Source organism: Ovis canadensis, chromosome 3 (assembly GCF_042477335.2).
Source record: "Ovis canadensis isolate MfBH-ARS-UI-01 breed Bighorn chromosome 3, ARS-UI_OviCan_v2, whole genome shotgun sequence".
NCBI lineage: Eukaryota > Metazoa > Chordata > Mammalia > Artiodactyla > Bovidae > Ovis > Ovis canadensis.
The window spans coordinates 59,921,059-59,933,904 of record NC_091247.1 but is presented as its reverse complement, the minus strand read 5'-3'; the positions used below and the strand labels follow the sequence as shown (position 1 = coordinate 59,933,904).

The following is a 12,846-nucleotide window of genomic DNA, read 5'->3' as shown; positions in this document are numbered from 1 at the left end:
CGGTCATAGAGGATCTTGCTTTGATTTATGTTATCGAGTGTAACCATATTGATTCTTATTGGCTTGGTCTAGAAAGTTGTCTGGGAGAAATGGCATGATGGGGGTGAGCATTGGTGGATGAAGAGGATTGGCTAGGAGGAAAGGAGAATGGGGAAGGGAAATAGAGCTGACCAGGAGCCCAGCATGAGGACATGCCAATGCATCAAAGTTCCAGGAACATTCAGGGGAGCCCCATAGACTGGCGGCGTGGCTCAGGGTAGGCATGTGTGGTCTCAGGAGAGGTTGGGGGCAGCTCTCAAATGCCAGTGTTGGGCTTTCCCTAAAGGCAACGGGGAGAGGCAGTGGACTAGGGGTCAATCAGGAAGGATTTTCAAGGGCAGAGGGGGTCTCCTGAAGGAGAATTGGGACCGTAGACATGAACCTGGGAAGCAGGAAAGGTCTCTGGGGTTCTTCAGGTAAGGGAGGAATGGTGGGGCTGCTGGGCAGGGACAACCAGCAGGCCTGGGTGCTGGAGGCATGAAGGGTGCCTGCTAGCCGGGGAAACCAGGCAGATGGGATGTCACTGACAGGACCGAGGGCAGGCCTGGGCACAGGGGTGGGGAGGTGCACTCACGGGCACGTGGACAGGCTGTCGGGTGCCTGATTATTCTGAAGTCCTGCTCGCCTACCTACAGTATTCTTGTTGGTAGTTAGGACTGCAGGCTGGGGAGTGTTCCTGAACCTTCAGTGAGTGGGTAGGATGTGAACATGCAGGAATGGGTAGGTCATCATGTGCTGTTGTTATTGTTTAGTTGCCAAGTTTTGTCCGATTCTGTGACCCCATGGACTGTAGCTCACCACGCTTTCTCAAGTCCATGAGAAACCCATGGGATTTTGCCTGCAAGAATACTGGAATGGATTGCCATTTCCTTCTCCAGGGGATCTTCCCAATGCAGGGATTGAACCCAGGTCTCCTGCATTGCAGGCAGATTCTTTACCATCTGAATTTCCAGGGAGGCCCCCAAGGGCAGAGGAGGCCCCTCTAGAACAAAGCCCTGGGCAGGCATGCAGGGAGAAGTGGATGGAGAGGCTGGACCAACAAGGAGGCATGGATGCCCTTTTGAACTCTGCCCTCTGCTGGCTCCACAACCTCGGGGATGCATCCTCTCATGAAAAGCTGGTCAGGGGATGGCCAAGAAGGGCTTCCTGCCCTCCTGATGTCTCTCCATGGATCCTTGGAGGATGTGTGGAAGGGCTGAGGCAGACAGGAGGGAAGTGACCTCAGGAAGCACAGGTGTGTGGGCTCTCTCCCTGGGAGGAGCTCTGGGCCCTAACACTGTTCCGGCTGGAAGTTGCCAAGCCAGACAGGCTGCCCACTCTGTCCCCGTGGGCAACTGTTGATAGACATGATCATCTCCAGCGTCATGTAGAGGGCACTGGGAAGCCCATGGCTTTGTTGCTCTGGGCAGGCTTAACTGTGGGCACCTCCAGGGGAACGCTGACCTTTCAGGGGGCCCCAGGAAATGCCTTGCTCTTTTTGTCTCCCTTCTTCACTATGTCAGAGCATATCTGTTCCTTTAGGTAGCACAAGAGCCTTGGTTTTCTGCCAGTTGTGCACCTGAATTGAATTCTATGCTCATCAATCAATGATGGATGAAGGCCAGTTAATATTATAAGGAGTACCGCAGTTCTTTCTCCAAAAGAGTAACTGCCTGAAAGGTTGAACTCAGCCATATAAAAACTGTCTACTCATTCACATAGTTTATCATGATTTCTGACATGAAAATTTTCCACCTATGCTATTTCATGTAACATTTTTCTCTGAGTGCACGCAGTTTGAAAAATCAATGTGAAGTAGGCATAATTTACTTTAGTGTGGTCCTTAGCAACAATATCTGTGAAATCATGACTTTTTACTGCATATTCAAATACATCTTAACTATTAAAAATGTTTATTATGTATACCCTATGCCTACTTAGGCAAATACAGCTTTAGATTGGTAGATTCATGGAGGAGATAATCTTTACAATGTGAAGTGAAGTGAAAGTTGCTCAGTCATGTCTGACTCTTTGCAACCCCATGGACTATACAGTCCATGGAATTCTCCAGGCCAGAATACTGGAGTGTAGCCTTTCTCTTTTCCAGGGGATCTTCTCAACCCAGTGATCAAACCCAGGTCTGCTGCATTGCAGGCAGATTCTTTACCAGCTGAGCCACAAGGGAAGCCCAAGAATACTGGAGTGGGTGGGTAGCCTATCCCTTCTCCAGCGGATCTTCCTGACCCAGGAACGATGTGGGAGAGGGGGAAAAGAAAAACTTTACCCTCTAAAGGGGCTTTCCAGGTGGCTCAGTGGTAAAGAATCTGCCTGCCAAGCCCGAGATGCCGGTTTGATCCCTGGGTCAGGAAAATCGCGGAGATGGAAATGGCAACCCACTCCAGTATTCTTGCCAGGAAAATCCCATGCATAGAGGAGCCTGGCAGGCTATAGTCCATAGGGTCATAGAAGAGTCAGACACAACTTAGCAACTAAATAAGAAGAACCCTCTAAGATGTTGTCACTGGTACCTGTGAATTATATTGACATGATTAACAGTAGAAAAAGTTTTATTGGCCTGCACATGAGAGTCAATCTAAGTAGCTGGCTTGTTAAAGTGTTGCAAAGAATCAGACATGACTGAGCGACTTTCACTTTTCACTTATTAAAGGGTTAAAGGCTTATATACCTAAATTAGTAGGGGAAAGGGAGGAGGGAGAAAAAGCCTTCCAGGCGAAGAACAAATAGGTTTCTTTTCGTAAGACCAATGGGTTTTTAGAACACATGAAATAAGAAAATAGGGATAGTGTTGGTCTCTATAGGTATGACTGTTTTTTTCAGTCTCCTTCTGGGCCATAAATCTCTCCTAGAGAAGGGAGGTGGGATAGATTTTATTCAGTTCTTCCTTCTGGGAGTAGATCTGCCCTGCAGAAGGAATTTATGACAACCTAATTTCTCAAGAGCTGCTGCTTTTAGTCTGATAAGTTAAGCTCTGAGATGGTTTCTTACTGTATCTGTTAGACCTCTAATGTCTTCATCTTAAACTCTGTATCAGTTCTGGGGCCCCAGGTAAGTCCCTACACCAGCATCAGAGAAGTCACCCTGCAGCCAGTTGAGAGGTGGTAAGTGAGGGGGTCCCATCAGATCCTCTCAGGCTCACCTCCATCCCACGCAAGTAAGGGGTGTTGGCAAAGAAACTCCCAGCCTTTAAAGTGAGCAAAGAAATTAAATATTTCTCTGTAACTTAATACAACAAATTTATTTTTGCTGATGACAAACATCATACATATTTGTTTTTGTTTTTGTTCCATTGCTAAGTCGTGTCCAACTTTGCAACCCCATGGACTGCAGCATGCCAGGCTTCCCTATCCTTTACCATCTCCAAGAGTTTGCTAGAATTCATGTTCATTGAGTCAGTGATGCCATCCAACCATCTCATCCTCTTGTCGCCCTCTTCTCCTCCTGCCTTCAATCTTTCCCAGCATTAGGGTCTTTTCCAGTGAGTCGGTTCTTCACATCAGGTGGCCAAAGTATTGGAGCTTCAGCTTCAGCATCAGTCCTTGCAGTGAATATTCAGGGTTGATTTCCTTTAGGATTAACCGATTTGATTGCCTTGCTACCCAAGGGACCCTCAAGAGTCTTCTCCAGCACCACAGTTTTAAAGCATCAGCACTCAGCCTTCTTTTGGTTCAACTCTCACATCCATACATGACTACTGGAAATACCATAGCTTTGACTGTATTGTATTATTTTTTAATTTGAACCTCCTACCGCTCAGCATGTGGGATCTTAGCTCTCTGACCAGGGATCAAACTCTAGCCCCCTACATTAAAAAAAGCACAGAGTCTTAACCACTGGACCACCAAGGAAGTCCATCCCTCTTTATTTTTAACAGCAGGTACACACACACAAAACCATAAAGAGCTTAAAATCCTGTGTATTGTTACCACACAGAGATTGCCACTATCAACCAGTGTTTTGGTATTTCATTGCCTAGGTACATGCATTTTTAAAAAATGAGACTGTGCCAAATATATAATCAAGTTCCTTACTTAATAATATGCCATGAGAATCTTTCCACTTCATGAAATACTCTTCAAAAGCAAGATAGTTAAAGGTGCCAGGATCCCATAATTTGTCTGTTTCCTGATTATGGATGTTGAAGTTGTGAGCATTTTTGCTTTTATAGTATCTTGTTGTACAGTCGCTAAGTTGTTTCGGACTCGTTGCGACCCCTTGGGGCTGTAGCCCACTAGGCTCGTCTGTTCAGGGGATTTTCCAGGCAAGAATACTGAAGTGGGTTGCTATTTCCTTCTCCAGGAGATCTTCCCAGATCAGGGATTGAACCTGCATCTCCTGCATTGGCAGGCGGATCATTTACCACTGAGTCTATCTTCAGTTCAGTTCAGTCACTCAGTCATGTCCGACTCTTTGCGACCCCATGAATCGCAGCACGCCAGGCCTCCCTGTCCATCACCAACTCCCGGTGTTCGCTCAGACTCACGTCCATCGAGTCCGTGATGCCATCCAGCCATCTCATCCTCGGTCGTCCCCTTCTCCTCCTGCCCCCAATCCCTCCCAGCATCAGAGTCTTTTCCAATGAGTCAACTCTTCGCATGAAGTGGCCAAAGTACTGGAGTTTCAGCTTTAGCATCATTCCTTCCAAAGAAATCCCAGGGCTGATCTCCTTCAGAATGGACTGGTTGGATCCCCTTGCAGTCCAAGGGACTCTCAAGAGTCTTCTCCAACACCACAGTTCAAAAGCATCAATTCTTCGGCGCTCAGCCTTCTTCACAGCCCAACTCTCACATCCATACATGATCACAGGAAAAACCATAACCTTGACTAGACAGACCTTTGTTGGCAAAGTAATGTCTCTGCTTTGCAATATGCTATCTAGGTTGGTCTTAACTTTTCTTCCAAGTAGTGTCTTTTAATTTCATGGCTGCAGTCACCATCTGCGGTGATTTTGGAGCCAAAAAAAATAAAGTCTGACACTGTTTCCACTGTTTTCCCATCTATTTCCCATGAAGTGATGGGACCAGATGCCATGATCTTCGTTTTCTAAATGTTGAGCTTTAAGCCAACTTTTTCACTCTCCTCTTTCACTTTCATCAAGAGGCTTTTTAGTTCCTCTTCACTTTCTGCCATAAGGGTGGTGTCATCTGCGTATCTGAGGCTATTGATATTTCTCCCAGCAATCTTGATTCCAGCTTGTGCTTCTTCCAGCCCAGCGTTTCTCATGATGTACTCTGCATATAAGTTAAATCTTAATGCATATGTATTTAGACAGATGTTTGTAAGCATCATCTGGGTACCAAGCGGGCTCAAGGGCAGAGGTGAGTACCTGTGGACCCCTACTTTCTGGTTACCTAAATGAACCTGTGAAAAGTAGCCACATGGAAAATGCTAATCTGAAAGCATGGGGCAGCTCTAGGAGAGAGCAGTTGAGGCCAGACTCTCGTGAAAGAAAATGTCCAGGGATTGGTGGCCTGGCCACCTGTCCCCAGGCCAGGAAGGGACACCTCACAAAGTTACTGTACCCAGCAGTCGATTGGGCAACCAAGTCCGGGAGATAGAAGCTTGTCACTCATTTTTGTAATAATCACTTCCTGCCCTTCCCCAGGAAATCAAGGGCATTCTTGGTGTCCACATGTGCAGGGCGGTTTTTGATGGTGTTACCACTGGCCTCTGCCCTCTGTCCTCATTGCCCTGCTCAGGGATACCTCTCTCTCCAAAGTCTAAGACTGCAGGTGTTAGGGAGGGACTCCGGGAACCCCATCCCTAGACCCGTCATGGACTCGGTCCCTAGAAGCCCTTTACCTGGACCTCCCTCCCAGCTCTCTGCTCTGATCCCCAGGGACCCCGCAGTCCACTTGGCCAGTGGCGCTGTCATCATCTAAGCTGTCAGAGGATTGTTTAGGAAGACAGACACCTGTCTGTCTCCCGAGGGCCCAGCCTTGTGAAGGCTTGAGGGCTAGGAGAGCAAAGGGCATTTTCTGGAGGAAGGAACATGTGGCTGCCTCACTCCCAAGCCTCCTTGCAGAACAAAATTTCTACAGAGACAACAGGGACATGTGGCCCAAATGAGGTGCCTCTGGCCTCAGCTCTCCCTCTGCCTGGTAACTAGTACCCCCAGAAGGATGGTAGTGAGCTCCATCAGCATCAGAGTTTTCCTAAGGTCTGCTTTGTTAAAAATGAACTCATGGCTTCCCTGGTGGCTCAGTGGTAAAGAATCCACCTGCCAGTGCAGGAGACATGGGTTTGATCTTTGATCCGGGAAGATCCCACATGCCGCGGAGCAACTAAGCCTGTGTGCCACGACTGTTGAGTCTGTGCTCTATAGCCTGTGCTCTGCAACAAGAGAAGCCACCTCAATGAGAAGCCTGCCCATTGCAACTAGAAAGTAGGCCCCGCTCACGGCAACTAGAGAAAGCCCGTGCATCAGCGAAGACCCAGCACAGCCAAAAACAAACAAGTAAAATTATTTTTTTTAAAGGTGAGTTTTCAAACTGGGCTGTCCGTGGCCCTGCTTGCTTGGAAAGAAGCCTTGGTCCTTCACATGAGTGGTGTGTGGATGGCAGTGGGGTATAGCAGAAAGTGAATTTGGTTTGACAGTCCTGAGCTCAAGTTCAGCCGGAGTGGCTACTCTGACCCTTGGTCTCCTCATCTGTTCTGTGGCATGGGGCTCATGACACCCCACCCCCACCCTAGACTCTAGAGTTTGGAGATACTGGTTGTAAAGGGCCCGATGAATGTCAGCACCTAGGGGCCCGCTGTGAAAGGTTGTCGGAAGTCAGGTGTCCATCCCCTCTGTCCTCTCACGTTCTGCCTCTCAGGAGTGTGGGCTGTGTGCTGAAAGCCCCAGAGCTCCTCTCCGGGAAGGTGGGCTCCACTCCCCAACCTGCGCTCAGTCTGTGAGACGCCGCCTCCCCACCTGCACCCAGCAGCTTCCTCTGCAGGCAAACAGGAAGCCGCTCACATTGGGGGAGGCAGGAAGGGGCTGCCTGCCCCTGGGCTGTGGTCAGGTCAGCAGATTGCACATCTGCCGGGCCCAGGGGAGGGGGACAGTGGGCTGGGACCCCCAGAAGGGGGAGGGGGCATAAAAGATCAAAGCCCATCTCTGGCAGGGCTCTGGGGCAGGAGCCAGTTTGCCTTCCCCTTCTCACCCTGAGCCACACACCCTGTGAGCAGAAGGCCCTCCTTGGCTTTCCAGCTCTGTTCCTTGCATCTTGGGAAGGAGGTGAAAGTTCTAGGAGATGGAACAGAGCTGATGGGTGCAGGAGTCTTTTCTTGGAGTTTGCTCTAAGCAGGAACCTCCCCCTGGCCACATCCCAGAACCCCACCAAAAACACACACCAAACACATGCAAGACCCACTGGGAGGAGAGAGAGAGGCCGACCCCGTTTCCCACAGTGTCGCTTGATGTGGTCAAGGGATGAGGATGAGCAGCTTTGACTCCTTCATTCCTCAGAAGGCCTTGGAGCAGTTATGAGCCCGGCCCCCACCAGTTGCACAACCTGGGTGGTGATAGAGGCGAGTGGACCAGTCCTCGCCCTTGAGAAGTTCACAGTCAGCGGCATGGATGGAGATTCAGAAATGCTTAGAGGAGGCTGATCCCTGGCACCTGGCTTGACCAACAGCATCTCAGCCCAGCATGCTAAGGGGCCCAGGGGTGGTGCAGAGCTGGGACTGGAGAGGGTGGACCCCGGTCCTTGGCTTCTGAGTCCTCACCTCCTGGTCGCCCCCATCATGTCTTCACCCCCACCCCCAGCTTGTCTGTAACCTCATTGTGGGCCTCCTTCGATGGTCATTTTTCTCCTTATCATCCTCCGCTTTCTAGCAGCATTTGACACAGCCAACCACTTCCTCCTTCTGAAGTTGTCTTTCTCCTCTCTTGTCTTTGATGACAACACACCCTCTCATTCTCACCTCCCTGACAGCCCCTGCTCGCTCTCCTCTGCAGGCGTCTTCTGGGGAGGCTCTGCCGACCCCTAGTGTGGGTGCCTTCCTGCTGGTCACACTCAAGCTCCTTTCTGCACTCCAGGCCCTCCCACCCACTCTAGGTACCAGCCACTCCTGCTTGAGTAGCTCATAGATATCTCAAACCTAATATTTAAAGATTGAAACCCTTGATTTTCTCCCCTGAGCCTCATCTCCCCAGTTCTTTCCCATTTCCAAAAATATTACCACCCCTCGAAGTTGCTCAAGCCAGAACTCTAAAAGTCGCCCTTGACTTCTGTCTCTCACCACTTTAGTGGCAGATTCTACCAGGCATCCCTGATGTAGGTCCCACATCCTCTGTCTCCCTGCTATACCATTCTGACCCCCTTCCAAGCCACCGTCCCGCCTCCCCTGGACTGTCACAGAGCCCTTCCCTGACCTCACTGAGCACTTTCACTGTCTCTTTTCCATGCAGCGCCAGGCGATCTGAAAAATAAATATACCTGCAAGTTCCTTGCTTTGCCCCTGGGGACCCTGTGGGATCCAGCCCATCCACTTCTCCCGCCCTCCCACACTGTCTGGCTTTCACTCCTGGAGACCTTTCCAGTCTCGGTAACAAACTAGACATGCAGTTTCATCTTCCTAAAATGCCCACCCCATGCTCTCTCTTCACATCCTGGTTCCTCTTCACGGGGATATGATGCCCCTGGTCTCCCCTTGCAGTGAGCCCCCCAGCCCCAATCACTTTCTTCTCTCCCCACCTGTTCCCCTGCCAGCACTCCTCACGTTTATAATCACATGTTGATTACTTCTTGTTTATTTTCCTATATATTTTTAATATTTATTGATTTGGCTCTGCCAGGTCTTAGTTGTAGCGCCTGGGATGTTTTGAATTCTTAGTTGGGGCATGTGGGATCTAGTTCCCTGACCAGGAATGAACCCAGGCCACTTATTGGGAGCGTGGAGTTTTAGCCACTGGACCACCAGGGAAACCCTGGGGATCCTGTGTTTTATTCCTGACCGTCAGTGGCTTCTCACATTGAGATAGCATGGAGTCGGCGCTGCCATGTTCCAGACACCTCATGAGGCTGGAGACCTGAGGGTTGGCATTAGGATTGGCCTGAGGGAGGGTTGGCATTAAGGCCAAGGTGACTTCAGTTTCTGTCACCTGGCTGGGAATAAGAACCCCTCATACAGAGGAGAAGCAGCTTAGAGGAGGTAAGGAACCAGGTTTGCATTGCACTGAGCTTGAAATAAGCCTGCGTCTAGCATTGCAGCCCCAGAAACGGAACAGTGGAGGGTCCCCCATCAAGATGTGTTTGGATATGTCAGTGTTATAACGCCACAGCTGATGAACTCTTATGGAAAGAGTGTTCCTTTCTTCTGCCTCCCCCTTTAATGATGGCCTGGAGGCCCAAGTTTGAATTGAGATCCTCAGCCATCACTGTATATGGCAGCAGAGCCCATCCCCAGCCTTTGTCCCCTTCCTTCTCTCTTCCCTGTCCTGTCTTGATACAGCATGGGCATAGAGGGACGTGACCTGCCCCCAGGCCCAGGCCATGTTCCCCTCTTGACTGTCTCTCGCCCTCCCTCCAGGTCTCGGGCTGCACAGAGCGGTGATGCAATGTCCGCAGAGAGGGTAGAGACCCTGTGAGTCCAGGAAGCAGAGAATCCCAGGTTCCAAGGTGCCCAGGGTGTGATGCAGAAAGGCCAGGTAGGCATGTCCCTATGGACTCCTTGCTCTGTGTGTGTATATGTGTGTGTGTGTGTGTGTGTGGTGTGTGTGTTTGGGGGTGTAGCTGGAGCCATGCCCTCTGTGCTGTGGGCCAGGCTGGCCCAGGTCTGAAGCCTTTGATTGTGGGTCTTTTTTTAAAAAATTAATTAATTGCTTTATTTTTGGCTGCAGTGGGTGTTGTTGCTTCCCGAGGGCTTTCTCTAGTTACGACTAGTGAGGAGCACAGGCTCCTTATGGAGCACAGGCTCCAGGAACGTGGGCTCAGTAGTTCTGGTGCACAGGCTTAAGGCACATAGCTCCAAGGCACGTAGGATCTTCCCGGATCAGGGATCAATCCTGCACCTCTTGCGTTGGCAGGCAGATCCTTTACCATTGAGCCAGCCACCTGGGAAGCCCCTCCGTAAGACCTAGCCACACATAAATCGAGGGAAAAAGAAAAGTTGGCAGCCCCAGGGTCCTCCTGAGTCCCACTGGGTGCCGTGCAAGGAACCGAGAGCTGGGCAGAGATGAGAACCTGGTGACAGACCCGCAGGGAGGAGGGTGGGGCGTGCTCACAGCCCAGGGCGTTGCGTCTTCCTCTTTTTCTCTCCCAGGCCCTGACTCTGGGCTGTGCAGAGGGTGGGGGTCCCCAGGAGCAGGGGCCTGGCGGCTAGAGGCACTGAGCTGGGAGTAGGGGCTCTCACTTAGGGGCAGGAAGTGTGAGGTGCAGAGCAGCAGGGGAGCCCCGGAGGCCTGAGCCGGGTAGAGAGGGTGAGTGTGGTGAGGGGAGCGGAAGTCGGAAGCAGCAGCCGCCACCTTCGCCGTTCACAGGGCGGGCAGACGGGGTGGCAGGATCGCTCCAGGGGAGCCAGGCCCACACATCCCTTCCCGATTCTCTGGAGGTGAGCAAGGTGGGCCTGCGTGGGGTGGGGGCGGAGGGTGCAGGGAGTCATGTGCGGACCCTAGTGGGGCAGGTGAGCAGGATGGAGGGTCCTGAAGGCCTGTGCACCAGCCATGAGCCCAGCCCTGGGCCGCAGCCCCAACCTTCTCCTTCCTCCTCTCCATCAACCAGCCGCCCCCCAATCTAGCCTTTCCCTGAATCCTACTGTGGCTCCCACTTACCCCAGCCTCCCAGGGAGCCCCTTCCTGAATCTTCTGTGAGCCTCCCTGGTGACTGGTGCCCAGTGGGGGTTAATGAGGCCTGAGCCCCAAATGAGGCTTGACTCCCCTGACCCTGGAGAGAAGGAAGCCATTCGGGCTGGGGCTTTGGGGTGGGGGGAGCTTTGGGTGTGGTCATTGTAGGAGCTCAGACTTCGGCCTCCCAGCCCCGCATTGCCCTCAGGCCCCCGCAGCAAGGCTGGGTTAGGGGGAGGGGGCCCAACTTGCTGGCTTGCCCCGGCAGCACGAATTCAGTCTTATCACCCTGATGGTTGCCAGGAGCAAGTTCACTCTCAATGGCGTCCCTGTTCGGGACAATATCACGCTTCCTAGTTCTTATCCTCAGCCACTGCCCCCTTATTCTAGGGCCTGAGAGCCTACAGGCAGAGTCACTCTTCTCTGCTAAAAGCCTGGGAAGGGTGACCTGTCATCAGCTGATAATAAACACCCCCAGAGAACTGTGGGGCCTCAGCCAGGAGGCCTGTCTCCCAGGCTTTAGGACATCACAAGGCTGCTTGCTCTACAGATAAGGAACCACCCAGCCTATGGGTTAGAATCTGGGCTCAGGGCTTTTTGTTTTGGGAGGGGGAGATCCAGGACAGCATGTGGGAGGCCCAGGCTGGCTCTGAGGCTTTGTTGTCCTCCTGTGGGCAGTAGTTACTGTGTGGCCCTCTGCCCCCTCATCTCTGCCTGTGGCTCATCCTTTCTGCTCACCACTCTCCTCTCTGTCCTTTCCATTCTCCCTCCATGCCTGCTTCTCAGCTGACCCATCTCGGGGTTCTCAGCACCAACTGCATATGTGTGTGTTTCACTCTCTCTCTCGCTCTCTCTGCACATTTGCATGAAGCTGCCTTCCATGCGGGCAGGATGTGGGGTGGCCCCTCATCATATGTCATGTACCTTGGGTGCCCTGGCGCCAGGTTCAGGAAGGAGTGTCTGTCCTGTGACCTCAGCCCGGGGACAGCATGAGGGGGAAGGGAGGGTAACTGCCCTCAGAGCAACACCCTTAACCTGGCTGCCACTCAGGGCTGCTGAAGGACAGGGCAGATCACCTCCTAAATCCCGGGATGGGCCAGAAGACTTTGGTTTTTGCATAGGAAGGGAATGTTGCCAGGGCAAAAGGAGGCAGCTTTCTGAGTTGGAAGCTTAAAAGGAGAGAGAGACACACACCTTCCAGACAGGACATCCAGGAACTGACTCTTCGGGTACAGAGGGAGCCCACAGGGCCAAGCCTGTGCTCTCATGGAGGGCCATTTGTTTGCTTGTTTTCTCATATTTTTTTCTTCTCCAAATGGACCTGCGAAGCAGCCAGATTAATCCAAGCTGAACGTGGTATTTCTGAGCACCTCCCAAGGGCGGGCTCAGCGTTGGCACTCAGACCCCCTCCCATTTTCTTTCTTTTTCAAAAAGATTTTACTTATTTGTTTATTCATTTAATTATTTTGGGCTGCACTGGGTCTTCGTTGCTCCGTAGGCTTTCTCTGGTTGCGGTGAGTGAGGACCACTCTTCGCTGCAGGCTCCTCATTGTCGTGGCTTCTCTTGTTGCAGAGCGTGGGCTCAGGAGTTGCAGAGCGTGGGCTCAGGAGTTGCGACTCTCAGGCTCTGGGGCACAGGCTCAGTAGTTGTGGCGCACGGGCTTAGTGCTCTGTGGCACGTGGGATCTTCTGGGACCAGGGAACAAACCAGTGTCCCCTGCATTGCAAGGTATGGATTGTTATCACCTGGGCCACCAGGGAAGCCCCTGCTCCCATTTTCTAGCAAACTTCCTGAGAAGACTTATCCATCTGGTTTCCTTCTTTCACAGGCAAGGAGCCAGGTGAAGTTTTGGACCAGAGTCACGTGGCTGGGCAGTGGTAGTTAGGATTTGAGACTAGGCTGTGAGCCTCCAGGTTATGGCGAGTAGGGGCTGAATGTGTGACACTCGTGCTGTCCCCCGTCCCCCTCGGACAGGTTCTCCCCTGGCCTCCCGTGGCCTTCAACATGTCAGGGCACAGGCTCTGTGCCCAAGCAGAGG

General features: G+C 51.8%; 1 protein-coding gene across 3 annotated transcripts in view; it reads left to right on the top strand.

Moving 5' to 3' along the window:
• Positions 1 to 12,846, top strand: part of PSD4 (pleckstrin and Sec7 domain containing 4) — a 45,430-nt gene that overhangs the window by 6,433 nt on the left and 26,151 nt on the right. Inside the window, exon 1 of one of the 3 annotated variants that reach the window (XM_069580366.1) lies at positions 9,578 to 9,673. The exons of 1 other annotated variant lie outside the window; for it this stretch is intronic. In XM_069580366.1, coding sequence (XP_069436467.1) covers positions 9,659 to 9,673 — 15 coding nt within the window. In that variant the 5' untranslated portion in view covers positions 9,578 to 9,658. Of the gene's footprint in view, positions 1 to 9,577; positions 9,674 to 10,281; positions 10,576 to 12,846 lie in introns of those variants that run through there. One more of the 3 variants, XM_069580367.1, reaches the window with a different exon arrangement.